The sequence below is a fragment of the Aegilops tauschii genome, chromosome 6 (assembly GCF_002575655.3).
Source record: "Aegilops tauschii subsp. strangulata cultivar AL8/78 chromosome 6, Aet v6.0, whole genome shotgun sequence".
Taxonomy (NCBI): domain Eukaryota; kingdom Viridiplantae; phylum Streptophyta; class Magnoliopsida; order Poales; family Poaceae; genus Aegilops; species Aegilops tauschii.
In genome coordinates this window covers 494,043,004-494,064,941 of record NC_053040.3, presented here as the reverse complement: position 1 = coordinate 494,064,941, position 21,938 = coordinate 494,043,004, and the positions used below count along the sequence as shown (strand labels likewise).

At 43.7% G+C, this 21,938-nt stretch overlaps 1 protein-coding gene and 1 long non-coding RNA gene across 3 annotated transcripts; one reads left to right on the top strand and one right to left on the bottom strand.

Moving 5' to 3' along the window:
* The first annotated feature begins 6,385 nt into the window (after positions 1 to 6,385).
* Positions 6,386 to 10,896, top strand: LOC109767135 (uncharacterized). 2 transcript variants are annotated; one of them, XR_002233802.4, is made up of 13 exons: positions 6,388 to 6,739; positions 7,251 to 7,367; positions 7,476 to 7,668; positions 7,901 to 8,043; positions 8,165 to 8,339; positions 8,516 to 8,577; positions 8,856 to 8,937; positions 9,364 to 9,421; positions 9,518 to 9,648; positions 9,730 to 9,822; positions 9,901 to 9,971; positions 10,104 to 10,293; positions 10,382 to 10,896. XR_002233802.4 is itself a non-coding variant. In XM_020325904.4 (12 exons), the coding sequence occupies exons 1-12, from the start codon at positions 6,492 to 6,494 to the stop codon at positions 10,234 to 10,236; spliced, it is 1,506 nt and encodes a 501-aa protein (XP_020181493.1). In that variant the 5' UTR covers positions 6,386 to 6,491; the 3' UTR covers positions 10,237 to 10,896. The 2 variants fall into 2 exon arrangements, 1 of the variants encoding a protein (XP_020181493.1); XM_020325904.4 differs by having other exon boundaries at positions 6,386 to 6,739; positions 10,104 to 10,896.
* Positions 10,897 to 12,535: 1,639 nt separating this feature from the next.
* On the bottom strand, positions 12,536 to 13,121 carry LOC120966021 (uncharacterized). The gene is made up of 2 exons (XR_005758976.2): positions 13,016 to 13,121; positions 12,536 to 12,832 (listed from the first exon to the last, which is right to left on the bottom strand). It is a non-coding gene; the product is annotated as an uncharacterized lncRNA (long non-coding RNA).
* Positions 13,122 to 21,938: the final 8,817 nt, after the last annotated feature.

Below are 21,938 nucleotides of genomic sequence, written 5' to 3'. Positions count from 1 at the left end.
AATCTGATCCAACTAAAGTGGGAGAGACAGACACCCGCTAGCCACCTTATGCATCAAGTGCATGTCAGTCGGTGGAACCTGTCTCACGTAAGAGTACGTGTAAGGTCGGTCCGGGCCGCTTCATCCCACAATACCGCCGAATCAAGATAAGACTAGTAATGGCAAGAAAATTGAACAAATCATCGCCCACAACTACTTTGTGTTCTATTCGTGCATAGAATCTACGCATAGACCTGGCTCTAATACCACTGTTGGGGAACGTAGCAGAAATTCAAAAAAATTCCTACGTGTCACCAAGATCAATCTAGGAGATGCTAGCAACGAGAGGGGAGGAGTGCATCTACATACCCTTGTAGATCGCGAGCGGAAGCGTTCAAGAGAACGGGGTTGATGGAGTCGTACTCGTCGTGATCCAAATCACCGATGATCCTAGCGCCGAACGGACGGCACCTCCGCGTTCAACACACGTACGGAGCGGGGACGTCTCCTCCTTCTTGATCCAGCAAGGGGGGAGGAGAAGTTGATGGAGATCCAGCAGCACGATGGCGTGGTGGTGGAAGTAGCGGGATCCCGGCAGGGCTTCGCCAAGCGCAAGCGGGGAGGAAGAGGTGTCACGGGAGGGAGGGAGGCGCCAGGGCTTGGGGTGCTGCTCCCATGCGCCTCCCCACTATATATAGGGGTGGAGGGGGCTGGTTTCTTACCCTCCAAGTCCATTGGGGCGTTGGCAAAGGTGGGGGAAAGAAATCCCATCATTTCCCTTCCCCACCGATTGTTATCCCCCCTTTTTAGGGATCTTGATCTTATCCCTTCGGGATATGATCTTATTCCTTCTAAGGTGGGATCTTGGTGCGCCTTGACCAGGGGTGTGGGGCCTTGCCCCACTACCCACGTTCATGTGGGTCCCCCCATGCAGGTGGGCCCCACTTCGGAACCTTCTAGAACCTTCCCGGTACAATACCGAAAAATGCCGAACATTTTCCGGTGGCCAAAATAGGACTTCCCATATATAAATCTTTACCTCCAGACCATTCCGGAACTCCTCGTGACGTCCGGGATCTCATCCGGGACTCCGAACAACTTTCGGTTAACCGCATACTAATATCTCTACAACTCTAGCGTCACCGAACCTTAAGTGTGTAGACCCTACGGGTTCGGGAGACATGCAGACATGACCGAGACGACTCTCCGGTCAATAACCAACAGCGGGATCTGGATACCCATGTTGGCTCCCACATGTTCCACGATGATCTCATAGGATGAACCACGATGTCGAGGATTCAATCAATCCCGTATACAATTCCCTTTGTCAATCGGTACGTTACTTGCCCGAGATTCGATCGTCGGTATCCCAATACCTTGTTCAATCTCGTTACCGGAAAGTCACTTTACTCGTACCGTAACGCATGATCCCATGGCTAACTCCTTAGTCACATTGAGCTCATTATGATGATGCATTACCGAGTGGGCCCAGAGATACCTCTCCGTCATACGGGGTGACAAATCCCAGTCTCGATTCGTGCCAACCCAACAGACACTTTCGGAGATACCTGTAGTGCACCTTTATAGCCACCCAGTTACATTGTGATGTTTGGTACACCCTAAGCATTCCTACGGTATCCGGGAGTTGCACAATCTCATGGTCTAAGGAAATGGTACTTGACATTAGAAAAGCTCTAGCAAACGAACTACACGATCTTGTGCTATGCTTAGGATTGGGTCTTGTCCATCACATCATTATCCTAATGATGTGATCCCGTTATCAATGACATCCAATGTCCATGGTCAGGAAACCATAACCATCTATTGATCAACGAGCTAGTCAACTAGAGGCTTACTAGGGACATGTTGTGGTCTATGTATTCACACATGTATTACGGTTTCCAGTTAATACAATTATAGCATGAACAACAGACAATTATCATGAACAAGGAAATACACTAATAACCATTTTATTATTGCCTCTAGGGCATATTTCCAATAGTATCCCACTTGCACTAGAGTCAATAATCTAGTTCACATCACCATGTGATTAACACTCAAAGTTCACATCGCCATGTGACTAATACCCAAGAGTTTACTAGAGTCAATAATCTAGTTCACATCACCATGTGATTAACACTCAATGAGTTCTAGGGTTTGATCATGTTATGCTTACGAGAGAGGTTTTAGTCAACGGGTCTGCAACATTCAGATCCGTGTGTGCTTTACAAATCTCTATGTCATCTTGTAGATGCAGCTACCACGCGCTACTTGGAGCTATTCCAAATAACTGCTCTACTATACGAATCCGATTCACTACTCAGAGTCATCCGGATTAGTGTCAAAGTTTGCATCGACGTAACCCTTTACGACGAACCCCCTTTCCACCTCCATAATTGAGAAAATTCCTTAGTCCACTAGATACTAAGGATAAGTTCGACCGCTGTCATGTGATCCCTTCCTGGATCACTATTGTACCCCTTGACTAACTCATGGCAAGGCACACTTCAGGTGCGGTACACAGCATAGCATATTGTAGAGCCTACGTCTAAAGCATAGGGGACGACCTTCGTCCTTTCTCTTTCTTCTGCCGTGGTCAGGTCTTGAGTCTTACTCAATACTCACACCTTGTAACACAGCCAAGAACTCCTTCTTTGCTGATCTATTTTCAACTCCTTCAAAATCTTGTCACGGTATGTATTCATTTGAAAGTACTATTAAGCGTTTTTGATCTATCCTTATAGATCTTGATGCTCAATGTTCAAGTAGCTTAATCCAGGTTTTCCATTAAAATCACTTTTCAAATAACCCTGGATGCTTTCCAGAAATTCTACATCATTTCTGATCAACAATATGTTAACAACATATACTCATCAAAAATTCTATAGTGCTCCCACTCACTTCTTTGGAAATACAAGTTTCTCATGAACTTTGTATAAACCCAAAATCTTTGATCATCTCATCAAAGCGTTCATTCCAACTCCGAGATGCTTACTCCAATCTCATTTTCAGAGTTCATTTTGTAGTGATTTTCAATCTCAGGGTCATTTAGCTCTCTAAACAAATCGGTAAATGAATGAAAACAGCAAATGATGTCAGAGAGGGTTGAAAATTGATGAGGTCGCTTTGAATGTTGCATACTGAACGCAAAAAAGTCCGGAGTTCAAATAAGTTAAAAAAATGCAGTAACCGTGTAACATATGAGTTTTCGTCGGAAACCCTGATACTCCGAAAGAGATTGTGCAGTTTGTACACGAAGTGCATCCAGTTTTTGCCGTAACCCTCTCTACTTTCTTGCACATGCTATGTGGGTGAAATGATGATACCATGCCAAGTTTCAACATTTTCAGAGTTCATTTTGTAGTGATTTTCAATCTCAGGGTCATTTAGCTCTCTAAACAAATCGGTAAATGAATGAAAAACAACAAATGATGTCAGAGAGGGTTGAAAATTGATGACGTCGCTTTGAATGCTGCATACTGAACGCAAAAAAAGTCCGGAGTTCAAATAAGTTTAAAAAATGAAGTAACCGTGTAACAGATGAGTTTTCGTCCGAAATATAAGAGCATTTAGATCATGCTCTTATATTTCTTTACAAAGAAATACATCAAAAATACTTTGTTCATCAATGATCTTTTTGTGTACAATCTGAATTGTCAATATGAGTCCTCAACGGTTTAGAAACCGGTGAAGACTCATATTGCGGCCACAAATTCTACACATAGAGTTCAATGAAGACCAAGTGCTTGTGATAGTTTGAAAAGTAACATATTGAAGGTGGTAAAAACCTTGTTAGGGGAGCGAGGTGGGACTAAAATAAGCCTGCCACAACCTCTTTAGTACCGGTTCGTGGCACGAACCGGCACTAAAGGTGGATGGTGGGGCCACAGCCTAACCGCAGCCTGCCACAGCCCTTTAGTACCGATTCGTGGCATGAAGCGGTACTAAAGGTTCGCAAAGAACCGGTACTATTGCTTTCCGCCCGCCTAGCTGTTGGAACCGACACTAATGGTCACATTAGTGCCGGTTCGGTTACAAACCGGGACTAATGTGATTCAGATTTGACCCTTTTTCTACTAGTGAGAGAGAGAGAGATCAAGTGTCCATGAGAGGATGACATCAAGTGTTGATGATCATGGTTGACAAGGGCAAGTTCAAGATAGCCATCCTGAAGGATTACATGCTTGAAGCTTGTGGATGATCACATGACGAACGTATGAAGATGAATACAATGCAATGCTCCCCGCATGGCTTATGGGGGAGCTATTTGAAGCCTTCACCAAGTGTCATGATCAAGATCATCGTTCTGACTTGAGCCAAGCATAAACGTCAAATCAAGCTCAATTGGAATGCTTTAGTCAAAGGTATTAGTTCCTTTGGCTTTAGTTGTGAGGATCGATGACCATCGACAAGGATATATGCTCAAGAATGAGTTTCCGGAAGCTTTCTAGTATAGTTCTTTTATGATTCTTGAGTTATAGGGATCCCGCACTATTAAGAGGGGATCAAAGGGGTTAGTGATAGATTTGCTCAAGTCAACATCTTCTATTTCTACTTCCTCACATCAAATTCCAACATAGGCATATTTCACTCCTATCCAATACAAATACAAAATGCCTATACATCTACCAAAGAAAATCCAAAGCCAAATAGGTTACCCAAATACATGATAAAACCTTTCCATACTTTGCACCCTCCATTTTGGTTTATCTTGGGTGGTTCTCTATGTGAGGACCTGAAGCTTTTCCATAGCTTCAAAACGAGCCCAAGATCATAAAAATCGGAGTCCGGATGTGAAAGTTATGCATGTTTTACTTTTGGGGCGGCTGCAGTTTTTGTGTTGGCCGGATGTCCGGGCTTTTCCCCGGATGTACGGCCACTGCTATCCAGAGGGCGTCTGGTTTGTGTGAAATTGCAGGATGTCCGGCCCCTGGCCCGGATGTCCAGCCGTAGATATCCAGAGAGCATGTTGAAATGTTGGTTTTGTCTCCCGGATGTCCGGCACTTGTCTGGATGTCCAGGCCTTTGCCAAATGTCCGGGCCCTGTACATTGGCTTTGTTTTTCTGTGTACGTGTGCACATTTCTCAGCCGCCGGATGTCCGGCCCGACACATCCATTTACACTCCAATGACCATATTTTCACTGCCACTATATATAGCCTTCTTCCACCCCGGGAGAAGGTTGAGCAAACACATTAATATGAACCCTAGAATACAAAAAGGCTCCCTCTCACTTCTCCTACACCAAATCTTAGATCCCGAAGAGATTCGTGAGAGTTCTTGAGAGATTTTCCAATCAAGTGATAGATCCACTCCCTCTCCCTCCTGTGACCAAAGGAATTCGTGATTTGAGCAAGTCTTGAGCATTCCCCCCTTGTTCTTGTTACTCTTGGAGGTTGGAGACTCCTAGGCGGTAGGGGTGCTCCGGTGAGGAATCAACTTGTGATTTGTGCCCCGGAAAATTTGTGAAGGTTTGGAGGCCGCCTCAAGGTCTACCACTAGTGGTTGAGAATCGCCTTCGTGGTGATATCTCAAGGAGAATAGGATGACTTCGTGGCGTTGGTGTGCCTTCGTGGTAATATCCACCTCTCTAACGGTGACTAGCTTCCCTTCAAGGAAGTGAACATCGGGATACATCCTCGTCTTCGTGACTTTGGTTATCCCTAACCATAACTCCTTACTTGTGGTTTACTTTGGTCACTTGACCGGGCATTCACTATATCTTGTTGTCCTCATTATATTGTTTAGCCATTCCCTTGAAGAGATTATTTAGGCCTACACTTTATATTCGCAATTCATACTTTCTACTATTGTTCTATCTTATGCTTAGTGTGAATTGCTAGCTTGTAACATTCATTTCCACATCTTGTGACATAACTTGTGCAAGCTTGTAGTGCTTACTTGAGTTTGCTTGTATCATTCAATTCCATATATTGTGATACAATTTGTGTAAGCTTGTATTGCTTACTTGTGGTTGTGTGTATTATTCATTTCCATATCTCGTGATATACATTGAGTAAGTTTGGGTGACTTACTTGTGCTTACTCATATCCTCATTGTTCTCATCTTGTTTATCTTAAGTTGTTGGTGCACTTAGTGAGCCTAGTATATTTAAGATTTGTGCTTGAAAAGTATCCACTTAGTTTATTTCCGTATTAGGATATAGCCAAATCCGTAAAAGATTTTAAAACGCCTATTCACCATCCTTGTCGAAGGGCAACAATTGCTCAAATCGAATCCTCTAGTTGAAGTGCATTTCTCTTCTTCCTAGACCTAGTTTCAATCAAATTTGTTAAAACTACTCCCTCCGTCCCAAAATTCTTGTCTTAGATTGTCTAAAAAGTACCATAGTTAAAAAGTGGGGCCCACATTTATTTTTAGGAGCATCATTTCTCTTGGAGTCGCGCAAGCTGAGTAGGCGGGGGAAGGGGGTAAGCCAACCCAAGCTCAATGGCGGCGAATCAGCATCCGAGCCGCTCGGAACCCTAGCCTCGCCGCCTCGCCGGCTCGCCATGGCATGCCCTCCTTGCCCGCCGTCGCCGCTCGCCAGGGTGCGGCTCGACGACGTGGCGCCCCACGACGGCGCGGCCGCCCCGGGCTACGCGCGCGCCGTCGGCGCCCTCGCCGCCTCGCTCGCCCGCCGCGGCGCCGCCGTGGTCGAGATCCCCGCCGCCGACGCGGCCGTCGTCCGCTGCGCCCTCGAGTCCGCCCGCGCCTTCTTCCGCGGCCGCCACGCCGCCTACCTCTACCGCGCCGGGAGGTATGCTTAATCACAGCCCTATCTGCAGCCTACTTCGTCTTCGATTTGAGTGGATTCAGTAGTTTAGATTCCGGTCTGGCTCAGCGCCGGAGTGTGAGCGAAGCAGAAGGGTGAAAGTCTGGAAGAGCTGGCTGACCATACACAACATTCCTGAACATTCGGAATGTTGCTCTGTTTCCTCTGTTTTCAGGGCCGGAGTGTGACTGAAATAGAATGGTGATGGTTACATCTCTTTGATTACTCTAGCATTAGACTCTTAATGAACTGACAGATGTTGCTGTATACATTATTTCTTGGGTCAATCAACACAAAATGTACAAGAATTGCCTCATACACAAAATGTACAAGAATTGCCTCGTACACAAAATGTATAAGAATTGCCTCATGTGCATGCCAGTATCAGCGTGCTAGATTGTTAGGCAAAGGGGGCTGTCAGAATTCTCTTCTGTCAAATTGGGCAACGTTTTGTGGCTAGTTTCTGATATGTTTCGGTTATTGTACTCTATGTCAGGAATTTAGAAGATGGAGAGTTGTCCCCTGCTTGCATGGCGGATGCTTTCAGATGTTTGGGCAAAGCAGCCCGTGCCGCCCTCTGTGCAATAGCACGGCACCTGCGCCTACGTACCGAGTACACTTCTTGCCCTTTATCCCCTGGTTGAATTTCTCTTACAATTGATTTATAAGCTCTTCACATCCCCAGAATTCTACTGGCTAATAATAATGCCCTGTTATCCAGCGTATTCAACCAATTACTTGATGATACTCCACTGCCGGTTAACGAGGTCTCCTCATCAGAGTTGCTGGTGGCATATACTCATGAGCAGCTCCAAAGTGGTCAGACACTCATGGGATGTCCCAGCAGGTCCTCAATGCCTCAAGTTGATAGGGGATTTGTGACGCTAGTTGCTTCCGATTATCCAGGAATTGAGGTAACAAAATTCTGCTCCTTACACTATCTAAAATTGGAATGCAGCAATAGAGCATTCGAGTCATGGCTACTTTACTTTTGGTTAAATACGCTACCGTTTTCTTAGCCTGCTATTATTTACTTCTTTGTTTTCTCCTTTTGTACTGTGTCCAACTGATTCCAGTCTTATTCCATGCCGTTGGTACAGTTCATCTGCCCAAGTCATAATTGTTTAGTGTTTGTTTCTTTGATAGGTTTGTGACCCAAATGGCCATTGGTACCTAGCTGATGGGGTTTCAGGCCCAAATAATCTATTGCTTCTGACTGGAAGGGCCCTAAGTCACGTTACTGCTGGTCTTTGCCCAATTTCCCAGTACAGGGTCACTAATGAGAATAGGTCAGAATTATGAAATGCTGGAACGGCTCACCATCTCATTTCATATACTTTTTTTTGGCTTATACTCCTTGTGCTCCTGTACACATGAATTGGCCATCTAACCACAATTTCCTTCTTGTAGGGCATCACTCACCTTTAGGTTGGTGCCTCATGCCAACGCTATATTGGATTGCTCTCCAATTTTAGCTGCTGGGCATTGCATACGACGGGTGTACCAACCCATACCTGCAAGCCAATTTATGGATGATTCTTATGCTGAAGAGCACGCTGTTTCCAGTCACTTGGAAGAACCTTCTGTAAGCATAAGTTGGAAGCAACATAGTTACTGTAGCATGCATGTTCTAGATAGTCAATCATCCAGTGGTACATGAGAGCTGTCAAATGACAAGATTTGGGTGTTATGTGCATTTCATTTCCTGTTCATTTATTGAATTAAAAAAAATAACCCATATTTAACCAATTTCAACTGCAGGAATCTCAGGGCAACTTTGTTAGTGACCCATCACTCAGAAGTGTCCTGTCAGACCCTCTATCGTAAGTTGTTTCTTGTTGGATGTAGCTGTTCATCACAAACTTGTTCACAACATATACATAGACAGTAAACTGCCTTATTCTGCATGGTCCTTCTACATCTGCTATTTTTTATGAGTTCATCGTAAGTTTAATGGGAGCAAGGGAGGGACAAAATTGCTTAATATGAATGTTCATAGCGTTCTCGTTTCTCTAAACCAATGTTAGAGATCATCTCATTATTCGGCATCGCAGTTGCTGATTTGCTTGATTAATGCAGTAATGGACTTGTCTGTTTTCAGTGGGGCTTTTCTTGAAGATGCTATGGTTCTTCAATGTGGGCACTCATTTGGTGGCGTCATGCTGAAGAAAGTCATTGAAATGGTATGCTTTAAAAAATCATTCAGCCTTTCTGATAGTTATCAGTGTTCTGGTTGTAGATTTTAGAATATAGGTCACACTTTCCTGCAAGTTGCAGTCCTTAATGTTCTGTTGGCTACCTACAACTGAAGTTAACTGTTATATTCTTAATACTTGTGCTGGCACTAATTTTCTAACTTAAACTGTGGTATTCATCCAATTTTTGTATTTAGTAGACATCAAGATATGTGCCATAGTAACAGATAATCCAACTGGAACTTACAACAAGAAACAAGCCTGAAATAGTGCCTTTTCGATGAACCTTCTCACAGCAAAGGCATACTTTAGGATACAAGCCTGAAATAGTATCTTTTCTGTGTGCTGCAATTCCAGTCTTTTGGATGTCACCAACCAACAAATTGTTTCTTTTTATCACTGTAATGTAATCAGGCTAGATGCACCATTTGCAACGGAGAAGTTGACCCATCCTCCTTGTTTCCTAATCTTGGTATGTCTCTGCCGTATATTTACCTTGCTTATTAAGACTAGCATTAAAAATGTTTCACCTGCTCACTTACGATCGGCAGTGTTCTGTTATGAACAGCTTTAAGAGCAGTAGCCACGGTGGTGAAGATGGAGGACGACAGGAGACTGTTTCATAACGCCGCTCTTCGGAAGCGCAGGAAAGATGTGACCGAGCATACGGATGTGCTGAAGCGGACTGGGAGTAGCAAAGTGTGTATAATCCTTTGAACATACACCTAGTCTTTTACGTCCTAGCATACTGTTTGGATAGTTATCGTCTTGTTTTCTCAGGGAAACAGTGAGCTTGCTCTGGATGCTGAAAGCCCGGTGGCATTCAAGGGTGTGCAGTACCCATTTGTAGTGGGCGAGAGGGTCCTGATCATGGTACACGCAACACATTGCTCTGCTGAGAGTAAAGTGAAGTCGCAAGAGCAGTGTGTTCTGATTAATAAATGCTTGCAGGGGAACAAAAGGACTCCCGAGAAATTCGTCGGGAAGGAGGCGGTCATCACGTCGCAGTGTCTGAATGGCTGGTAAGTGCATTCGATTCGCTCTCTTCTGAAAGCGCAGGACGAACTGTGGCTTCATACTCATCTCACTGCAGTTCCTTTATAAGTAGAACCTGTTGCATATTATTGGATTATAGAAATCTTTGGATCGAGCAGGTATCTTGTGAAGGCGCTCGACAGCGGAGAGAGTACGCGGCTGCAGTACCGGTCGCTGAAGAAAGTGCCGGAGCTGCAACTGCAGACGCAAGCGAGGCTGCAGCCCCTGGCATTTCTCGGAGGCAGACAATAAGAGATGGCGATGACGGATCATGCGTGGACCATAACCACCGCTCACGGTGTCGGTCAGGTAGGACGAGGAAGATATGGTGGTAGTGCTGCTGCGTGCAAGTTGTGTATCAATGGATATTGATATAGTTTCCTTCATTGTTTTAAAGGTGTATGTATCTCGTCGCTATAGCGACGATATACAGGTGTGAAGGGGGTCAATCGCCATACAGACCCAGGCTCACAATACCTTTTATGGTGTCGCTATATGGTCGCTATAATGCTATAAAGGGGGTCGCTCGCCATAAAACGCAATACGCCATTAAAACAATGGTTTCCTTGTGTGTATAGGTAGAGTGCTCCCCTCCCTTGTTCGAAGGCAAGATCAATGTAAAAGTCGAGAGTATGAAATGAAGTCATGTGCCTGCCTTAGGGTATCCGCTATCAGGCCATGCGATGCGATAAGTGACCTATGTTTGTGCGTCAAATCTGTTCATGTTTGAGTTTGTTGATGAAGAATGTGTTGGTGTGTTTTCTTCAAGGGTGGCTCCATATTGTACAAACCTTTCTGTGACATGTCGTGTCTACAGTGCTGTGGCTGGCTCATTTGCCAGCAGGAGTATTCACTAACTATGTTTGGGCAATTATATATCAGCATGATGACCCATGAATGTTTTTTCTTGAATCCATGTGAAACATCTTAGGCCGATTTTGGTTTGGAAAGTAAGACGAAAAGTTGGGCATTGTTGATATGTACTCCCTCCGTTCAAAATTACTCGTCGAAGAAATGGATGTATCTAGAACTAAAATACATCTAGATACATCCATACCTGCGACAAGTAATTTGGAACGGAGGGAGTATCCTTTACCAGCCAATCGTAACTAATATTGTTATTACTCATCATTAAAAAACACTAACCGAATAGGTTATCTAAATTGTTGTATTTATTTCCACTGCCAAATATATCTAATGACTTTATCGTCTAGTTTTGAATGCCGTAGCTAAAGATAGGGTAGTTTCAAATGTCATAGCTAGATAAACAAGTTTAAAATTTCGTAGCTAAAGATTGGGTAGTTTTGATGTCGTAGCTAAATATTTCAACGTCAATAAGATCATCCAGCTGAGTGAGCTTCTTTCTGGCACATAGATCGTGCATCAACGGATCTTAATCCCGTTTTTCTTTTCTTGTGCGTGTGCGTACAGGTAGGTCGCCGAGATTCGTACGTAGGCGTGAGATGCATGTAAAACTGCATTCTTTTGCCTAGACCTAGTCGATCGTGTGTGAGTGTACTGACTGCCAAAATATGTTTTTTTTCCTTGACTCCTGCCAATATGGTCATATTTTGAAAAATGTAAATCTTATTATTCTGATGAAGAGAGAGAGAGAGTGGTCATCAGGCATTTTTAGGCAGGCCTCATTCTTATTTGGGCCTAGCCCATCTCCATCTCAGTTTCTTCCATCATTACCTTTTACCCCGGAATCCTTTTCGGGATTTCACGGAATCACTAGTTACAGGGTACCCCTTGCAAAGAGCACTTCCACCTTCTCTGTGGTGAAAAGTAGCACTTGTCACAATTCAGAGTTTTTTTTATGATTTGTTTTTTCTTTTCAAAACGTTTTATCTCTTGAACCGTCAATCCAAATCACGAACCGTTTCCACCATTGGGTTTCTCACATCGAGATATTTGAATCTAGATTTCATCTTAATAGATTTGGATGAACTTTTTTCCCTGGGAAAACCAGAAATAAAAAACAAGCACAGGAACAACAGAAATCCAGGGAAAACCAAAAACTAGGAAAAAATAAGAACCGAAAAAACGGGAAACAGAAAAAACATATAAATAAATAAACCAGGGAAAAAACAGAAACCAGGGACCGTAGTTGTGCTTTCACTTTTTTGGGAAGCGCACCTATGCACCCAAGTGAGCCAATGAAAAAAAAAATCCTAGGGTGGTCCATGGACCACCTGGACCACCATCCTAGCCACCCCTAGTTACGCCAATGTACCGAAGTGCTAGCGGTGTGTCTCCATTACACAAAAAAAGTATTTCTTCAAAAACATAGTTCACATAGATAAGTACAAGGACAATAAAAATTTAGAAATCACATCTTTATCTGTACAAAAACAATCCTATTCTGGGCTTTCTTGGGCTCAAGTACACCCAAGTGAGCCAGGGAAAAAATTCTAGGGTGGTCCATGGACCACCATCCTGGCCACCCTTTGTTACGCTGCACTTTAGTGCCATAGGTGTGTCTCCGTCGCACAAAAATTGTATTTCTTGATAAAACAGTTGATAGGGATAAGTACAAGCACCATAATAATTTAGGAAATCATATCTTTATTCATTTGAGCAATTGGAAAAGTAAATATTGATAGGAAAACTTATTGCATATCATCTCTTCCTTATTACATGAAAACTATTCATGGGAATTGTGTTGAATCATGGGCAATGGGCTTTGCAGAACGTATAGTCATCGTAGCATGGACCAGTATATGCAAAATAGTTGCAGCAGTACTGTCGTTTCCGCGGCCACTTCAACTTCGTCTCTCTCACATAGTCGGGGTCATCGTTAGGCCGTATAGCCGTTGTGCTGCTCCCCTTGTCATCAATGCTCTGTCTTGAAGTGAAAATCAAATAAATTTATATCATCTCAACATGAAGGTAATTTCATTTTGCATATGAACATGTAGACACTCCAGATCATTCCAAGGGGTGAGTACTCAAGGTTGACGAAACAATCTTTAAACATAAGGATGAACACTAAAATTTCATGAAATAATTATTTATAATTGTTCATTACCCTGTACGGCTGAAGAAACCATGCAGCTTAGAAGAACCATGGAAAGTAAGATGAAAAGTTGGGCATTGTGCTTGATGTGCTTCCCCATTGTGTAAGTAATTCACTAGGTTTTGCTATGTATCCATTACTTGCCCGGGTCAATATATATAGTAGAATTGTAACTAGTATTGTAATTACTCAACATTAACAAACACTAATTGAATGGTTATCCATTTTTTTGTATTTTTCCATTGCCAAACATAGGTACTGACTTTATCGTCTAGTCTTAAATTTTGTAGCTAAAGATAGGGAATTCTTAAATGTCATGTCTAGTATTAAATGTTGCAGCTAAAGATAAGGAAGCCTTAAATGTTGTAACTAAAGATTGGGTTAGTTTTAATGTTGTAGCTAAAGATCTCTTCTTTTAAATGCGGCAGATAAACATTGGCTATTGCTAAATGTCATAGATAAGCATATTTTGTTCTTTTCTATATCCCATTTAAATGGTATGAAATTTCTAGAACATAGGGCTCCAAACTCTTGTTGTAGATAAGGGTGCAGTTGGCCACCATAGACCTTGGAATAAGGATCTTTAAATGAACTAAATTTGAATTTTATTAACTCTTTCGTTGTTGATCAAGAATTATAACTAAGAATGTAGCAAAAACTGAATAGAGTGCCAACAACATTTTCACCATCTAATTCTGAAGAAAACAAAAGGAGAGGCAAATTGAGCTACTTCCCACCAAAATGCCAAAACATATAGGTATCCCTTGGTGAGCAAACTTGAATTGAGCACTGAACATGCATAATTTTTTTTAGATGGGAATGAAAAGAAATTGGCAGAAGGAAATTAGTGCTATGGTCGCATTGAGTTTGAGACTATAGAGACATCAATCAAGTTCTTATGTTTCGGGTTTACCTTCCTGGATCGCTCGAAAGCCAAAGCTGCGAGCCTGTGATATATATCAACATTTACATCACACAACCTCATATTTTGCTTCAAACTATTGTAAGAGATCCATGCTCAAGAAAAAGGTAGCAATGCATGAGCTACAAAAGATATACGATGAAACTGTCCAAAAGCATATCACAGGTATACATATACTTAACGATAACTCTAGCATGAAAAGTTTGTTACTCGTTTTGGAGATCATAGCTAAATATGGAAAGTATACCGTTTAACACTATTAAAAAATAGCATTGTTACACATCAGACCTTCTTGGTCAATTTATACAGGGATAATAGTCCTCTCCATATAAGTCAAAGTAGTTTTTAAAATAGTTGATGACCATTACTGGGAGAGCATCTTCCTTCATGTTGTTCAATGGGGATTTGAAAAATTGTACACTGAGACCATTCTATAGTTTGGAATATTCCGCTGTGGAAGTTGCATACAGGTGGTACTTCACCAACAAAATAAAAATTGTAATGTTGGATTGCATTAGAAATCTAAGTGATGCTACTACCACTGCCAAGTTAACTACAAAGGGCAATCGTTTCACATAAGATTGTGCATCTTACCTTGAGGACTCAGCTTAGCCCAAATAAACTGACACATTAACATTGCCATGCACATAGCATGTACAGGCAGAAAAAAATATTTCTTGAAAAAACAGTTGATATGGATAAGTACAAGCACCATAATAATTTAGGAAGTCATATCTTTATTCACTTAAGAAATTAGAAAAGTAAATATTGATAGGAAAACTTATTGCATATCATCTCTTCCTTATTACATGAAAACTGTTCATGGGAAATGTGTTGAATCATGGGCAATGGGCTCTGCATACAATATAGTCATCGTAGCATGCATGGACCAGTATATGCAAAATAGTTGCAGCAGTACTGTCGTTTCCGTGGCCACTTTAACTTCGTCTCTCTCACACAGTCGGGGTCATCATTAGGCCGTATAGCCGTTGTGCTACTCCCCTTGTCGTCAATGCTCTGTCCTGAAGTGAAAATGAAATAGACTTATATCATCTCGACATGAAGGTAACTTCATTTTACATATGAACATGCAGATAAATTCCTATGTACAAAACCACTCTAGATCTTTACATGGGGTGAGTACTCAAGGTTGACAAAATGAACTTTAAACAAAAGGACGACCATTGAAATTTCATGAAAGAATTATTTATAATTGTTCATTACCCTGTACGGCTGAAGAAACCAGGCAACTTAGAAGAACCATGGAAAGTAAGATGAAAAGTTGGGCATTGTGCTTGATGTGCTTCCCCATTCTGTGAGCAATTCACTGGATTTTGATATGTATCCATGTTGGAAATATGCCCTAGAGGCAATAATAAATGGTTATTATTATATTTCTTTGTTCATGATAATTGTCTATTGTTCATGCTATAATTGTGTTATCCGGAAATCGTAATACATGTGTGAATATATAGACCACAACGTGTCCCTAGTAAGCCTCTAGTTGACTAGCTCGTTGATCAACGGATAGTCATGGTTTCCTGACTATGGACATTGGATGTCATTGATAACGGGATCACATCATTAGGAGAATGATGTGATGGACAAAGACCCAATCCTAAGCATAGCTCAAAGATCGTGTAGTTCGTTTGCTAGAGCTTTTCCAATGTCAAGTATCTTTTCCTTAGACCATGAGATCGTGCAACTCCCGGATACCGTAGGAGTGCTTTGGGTGTGCCAAACGTCACAACGTAACTGGGTGACTATAAAGGTACACTACGGGTATCTCCGAAAGTGTCTGTTGAGTTGGCACGGATCGAGACTGGGATTTGTCACTCCGTATGACGGAGAGGTATCTCTGGGCCCACTCGGTAATGCATCATCATAATGAGCTCAATGTGACTAAGGAGTTAGCCACGGGATCATGCATTACGGTACGAGTAAAGAGACTTGCCGGTAACGAGATTGAACAAGGTATTGGGATACCGACGATCGAATCTCGGGCAAGTAACATACCGATTGACAAAGGGAATTGTATACGGGATTGATTGAATCCTCGACATCGTGGTTCATCCGATGAGATCATCGTGGAACATGTGGGAGCCAACATGGGTATCCAGATCCCGATGTTGGTTATTGACCGGAGAGGCGTCTCGGTCATGTCTGCATGTCTCCCGAACCCGTAGGGTCTACACACTTAAGGTTCGGTGACGCTAGGGTTGTAGAGATATGAGTATGCGGAAACCCGAAAGTTGTTCGGAGTCCCGGATGAGATCCCGGACGTCACGAGGAGTTCCGGAATGGTCCGGAGGTGAAGAATTATATATAGGAAGTCCAGTTTTGGCCACCGGGAAAGTTTCGGGGGTTATCGGTATTGTACCGGGACCACCGGAAGGGTCTCGGGGGTCCACCGGGTGGGGCCACCTATCCCGAAGGGCCCCATGGGCTGAAGTGGGAAGGGAACCAGCCCTTAGTGGGCTGGGGCGCCCCCCATGGGCTCCCCCCTGCGCCTAGGGTTGGAAACCCTAGGGTGGGGGGCGCCCCACTTGACTTGGGGGGGAAGTTCCCCCCCTTGGCCGCCGCCCCCCCCCCCATAGATGGGTTCCAGGCCGGCGCCCCCCCCCCCTCCCAGGGGGCCTATATATAGTGGGGGGGAGGGAGGGCAGCAACACCACAGCCTTTGGCGCCTCCCTCCTCCCCTGCAACACCTCTCCCTCTCGCAGAAGCTTGGCGAAGCCCTGCCGAGATCCCGCTACATCCACCACCACGCCGTCGTGCTGCTGGATCTCCATCAACCTCTCCTTCCCCCTTGCTGGATCAAGAAGGAGGAGACGTCGCTGCTCCGTACGTATGTTGAACGCGGAGGTGCCGTCCGTTCGGCACTCGGTCATCGGTGATTTGGATCACGGCGAGTACGACTCCATCAACCTCGTTCATTGGAACGCTTCCGCTCGCGATCTACAAGGGTATGTAGATGCACTCCTTTCCCCTCGTTGCTAGTATACTCCATAGATGGATCTTGGTGATGCGTAGGAAATTTTAAAAATTCTGCTACGATCCCCAACAGTGGCATCATGAGCCAGGCCTATGCGTAGTTACTATGCACGAGTAGAACACAAAGCAGTTGTGGGCGTAGATGTTGCCAATTCTTCTTGCCGCTACTAGTCTTATCTTGTTTCGGCGGTATTGTGGGATGAAGCGGCCCGGACCGACCTTACACGTACGCTTACGTGAGACAGGTTCCATCGACTGACATGCACTAGTTGCATAAGGTGGCTAGCGGGTGTCTGTCTCTCCTACTTTAGTCGGAACGGATTTGATGAAAAGGGTCCTTATAAAGGGTAAATAGAAATTGGCATATCACGTTGTGGTTTTACGTAGGTAAGAAACGTTCTTGCTAGAAACCTATACAAGCCACGTAAAAACTTGCAACAACAATTAGAGGACGTCTAACTTGTTTTTTGCAGCATGTGCTATGTGATGTGATATGGCCAGAAGATGTGATGAATGATATATGTGATGTATGAGATTGATCATATTCTTGTAATAGGAATCACGACTTGCATGTCGATGAGTATGACAACCGGCAGGAGCCATAGGAGTTGTCTTTATTATTTTGTATGACCTGCGTGTCATTGAATAACGCCATGTAAATTACTTTACTTTATTGCTAAACGCGTTAGCCATAGAAGTAGAAGTAATCGTTGGCGTGACAACTTCATGAAGACACGATGATGGAGATCATGATGATGGAGATCATGGTGTCATGCCGGTGACGAAGATGATCATGGCGCCCCGAAGATGGAGATCAAAGGAGCAAAATGATATTGGCCATATCATGTCACTATTTGATTGCATGTGATGTTTATCATGTTATTTGCTTAGAGCGACGGTAGTAAGTAAGATGATCCCTTATGATAATTTCAAGAAAGTGTTCCCCCTAACTGTGCACCGTTGCGAAGGTTCGTTGTTTCGAAGCACCACGTGATGATCGGGTGTGATAGATTCTAACGTTCGCATACAACGGGTGTTGACGAGCCTAGCATGTACAGACATGGCCTCGAAACACACGCAATACACTTAGGTTGACTTGACGAGCCTAGCATGTACAGACATGGCCTCGGAACACGGAGGACCGAAAGGTCGAGCATGAGTCGTATAGAAGATACGATCAACATGGAGATGTTCACCGATCTTGACTAGTCCGTCTCACGTGATGATCGGACACGGCCTAGTTAACTCGGATCATGTTTCACTTAGATGACTAGAGGGATGTCTATCTGAGTGGGAGTTCATTGAATAATTTGATTATATGAACTTAATTATCATGAACTTAGTCTAAAATCTTTACAATATGTCTTGTAGATCAAATGGCCCACGTTGTCCTCAACTTCAACGCGTTCCTAGAGAAAACCAAGCTGAAAGATGATGGCAGCAACTATACGGACTGGGTCCGGAACCTGAGGATCATCCTCATAGCTGCCAAGAAAGATTATGTCCTAGAAGCACCGCTAGGTGAAGCACCAATCCCAGAGAACCAAGACGTTATGAACGCTTGGCAATCACGTGCTGATGATTACTCCCTCGTTCAGTGCAGCATGCTTTACAGCTTAGAACCGGGTCTCCGAAAGCGTTTTGAGAAACATGGAGCATATGAGATGTTCGAAGAGCTGAAAATGGTTTTCCAAGCTCATGCCCGGGTCGAGAGATATGAAGTCTCCGACAAGTTCTTCAGCTGTAAAATGGAGGAAAATAGTTCTGTTAGTGAGCACATACTCAGAATGTCTGGGTTACACAACCGCTTCTCTTAGCTGGGAGTTAATCTCCCGGATGACGCGGTCATTGACAGAATCCTTCAGTCGCTTCCACCGAGCTACAAGAGCTTTGTGATGAACTTCAATATGCAAGGGATGGAAAAGACCATTCCTGAGGTATATTCAATGCTGAAATCAGCGGAGGTGGAGATCAGAAAGGAACATCAAGTGTTGATGGTGAATAAAACCACTAAGTTCAAGAAAGGCAAGGGTAAGAAAAACTTCAAGAAGGACGGCAAGGGAGTTGCCGCGCCCGGTAAGCCAGTTACTGGGAAGAAGTCAAGGAATGGACCCAAGCCTGAGACTGAGTGCTTTTATTGCAAGGGAAGTGGTCACTGGAAACGGAACTGCCCCAAATACTTAGCGGACAAGAAGGCCGGCAACACCAAAGGTATATGTGATATACATGTAATTGATGTGTACCTTACCAGTACTCGTAGTAGCTCCGGGGTATTTGATACCGGTGCGGTTGCTCATATTTGTAACTCAAAACAGGAACTGCGGAATAAGCGGAGACTGGCAAAGGACGAGGTGACGATGCGCGTCGGGAATGGTTCCAAGTTCGATGTGATCGCCGTCGGCTCGCTGCCTCTGCATCTACCTACGGGATTAGTTTTAAACCTCAATAATTGTTATTTAGTGCCAGCTTTGAGCATGAACATTGTATCTGGATCTCGTTTAATTCGAGATGGCTACTCATTTAAATCCAAGAATAATGGTTGTTCTATTTATATGAGAGATATGTTTTATGGTCATGCCCCGCTGGTCAATGGTTTATTTTTGATGAATCTTGAACGTGATGTTACACATATTCATAGTGTGAATACCAAAAGATGTAAAGTTGATAACGATAGTCCCACATACTTGTGGCACTGCCGCCTTGGTCACATTGGTGTCAAGCGCATGAAGAAGCTCCATGCAGATGGACTTTTGGAGTCTCTTGATTATGAATCATTTGACACATGCGAACCATGCCTCATGGGTAAGATGACCAAGACTCCGTTCTCCGGAACAATGGAGCGAGCAACCAACTTATTGGAAATCATACATACCGATGTGTGCGGTCCAATGAGTGTTGAGGCTCGCGGAGGATATTGTTATGTTCTCACTCTCACTGATGACTTAAGTACATATGGGTATGTCTACCTAATGAAACACAAGTCTGAGACCTTTGAAAAGTTTAAGGAATATCAGAGTGAGGTTGAGAATCAACGTGACAGGAAAATAAAGTTCTTACGATCAGATCGTGGAGGAGAATATTCGAGTCATAAATTTGGTGCACACTTAAGGAAATGTGGAATCGTTTCACAACTCACGCCGCCTGGAACACCTCAGCGAAATGGTGTGTCCGAACGTCGTAATCGCACTCTATTGGATATGGTGCGATCTATGATGTCTCTTACCGATCTACCGCTCTCATTTTGGGGCTATGCTTTAGAGACTGCCGCATTCACTTTAAATAGGGCTCCGTCGAAATCCGTTGAGACGACACCGTATGAATTATGGTTTGGGAAGAAACCTAAGCTGTCGTTTCTAAAAGTTTGGGGATGCGATGCTTATGTCAAGAAACTTCAACCTGAAAAGCTCGAACCCAAATCAGAAAAATGCGTCTTCATAGGGTACCCTAAGGAAACCATTGGGTATACCTTCTACCTTAGATCCGAAGGCAAGATCTTTGTTGCCAAGAACGGGTCCTTTCTGGAGAAAGAGTTTCTCTCGAAAGAATTAAGTGGGAGGAAAGTGGAACTTGATGAGGTGATAGTCACCCCTTCCGAACCGGAAAGTAGCGCAGCGCGGGAAGATGTTCCTGTGGTGCCTACACCGACTGGGGAGGAAGTTAATGATGATGATCATGAAGCTTCGGATCAAGTTACTGCTGAACTTCGTAGGTCCACAAGGACACGTTCCGCACCAGAGTGGTACGACAACCCTGTCCTGGAAATCATGTTGTTAGACAACGGTGAACCTTCGAACTATGAAGAAGCGATGGCGGGCCCGGATTCCGACAAATGGCTAAAAGCCATGAAATCCGAGATAGGATCCATGTATGAAAACGAAGTATGGACTTTGAATGACTTGCCCGATGATCGGCGAGCCATAGAAAATAAATGGATCTTTAAGAAGAAGACAGACGCGGATGGTAATGTGACCATCTATAAAGCTCGACTTGTCGCTAAGGGTTATCGACAAGTTCAAGGGGTTGACTACGACGAGACTTTCTCACCCGTAGCGAAGCTGAAGTCCGTCCGAATCATGTTAGCAATTGCCACATACTATAATTATGAGATATGGCAGATGGACGTCAAAACGGCATTCCTTAACGGCTTCCTTAAGGAAGAATTGTATATGATGCAGCCGGAAGGTTTTGTCGATCCTAAGAATGCTAACAAAGTATGCAAGCTCCAGCGCTCAATCTATGGGCTGGTGCAAGCATCTCGGAGTTGGAATATTCGCTTTGATGAGATGATCAAAGTGTTTGGGTTTACACAGACTTATGGAGAAGCCTGTGTTTACAAGAAAGTGAGTGGGAGCTCTGTAGCATTTCTCATATTATATGTGGATGACATACTATTGATGGGAAATGATATAGAATTCTTGGAAAGTATAAAGGCCTATTTGAATAAGTGTTTTTCAATGAAGGACCTTGGAGAAGCTGCTTATATATTAGGCATCAAGATCTATAGAGATAGATCAAGACGCCTCATTGGTCTTTCACAGAGTACATACCTTGACAAGATATTGAAGAAGTTCAATATGGATCAGTCCAAGAAGGGGTTCTTGCCTGTATTGCAGGGTGTGCAATTGAGCACGGCTCAATGCCCGACCACGGCAGAAGATAGAGAAAAGATGAGTGTCATCCCCTATGCCTCGGCCATAGGGTCTATTATGTATGCCATGCTGTGTACCAGACCTGATGTAAACCTTGCAGTAAGTTTGGTAGGAAGGTACCAAAGTAATCCCGGCATGGAACACTGGACAGCGGTCAAGAATATCCTGAAGTACCTGAAGAGGACTAAGGATATGTTTCTCGTTTATGGAGGTGACGAAGAGCTCGTCGTAGAGGGTTACGTCGACGCTAGCTTCGACACAGATCTGGATGACTCGAAGTCACAAACCGGATACGTGTATATTTTGAATGGAGGAGCAGTAAGCTGGTGCAGTTGCAAGCAAAGCGTCGTGGCGGGATCTACATGTGAAG

What these genes read in the sequence shown, in the direction of transcription:
- LOC109767135 (XM_020325904.4), top strand. Translation starts at nt 6,492, where the DNA reads ATGGCATGCCCTCCTTGCCCGCCGTCGCCGCTCGCCAGGGTGCGGCTC. An exon ending in CCGATTATCCAGGAATTGAG is followed by an intron (nt 7,669 to 7,900) that starts GTAACAAAATTC and finishes TTTCTTTGATAG; the next exon opens with GTTTGTGACCCAAATGGCCA. An exon ending in TCGCAGTGTCTGAATGGCTG is followed by an intron (nt 9,972 to 10,103) that starts GTAAGTGCATTC and finishes TGGATCGAGCAG; the next exon opens with GTATCTTGTGAAGGCGCTCG.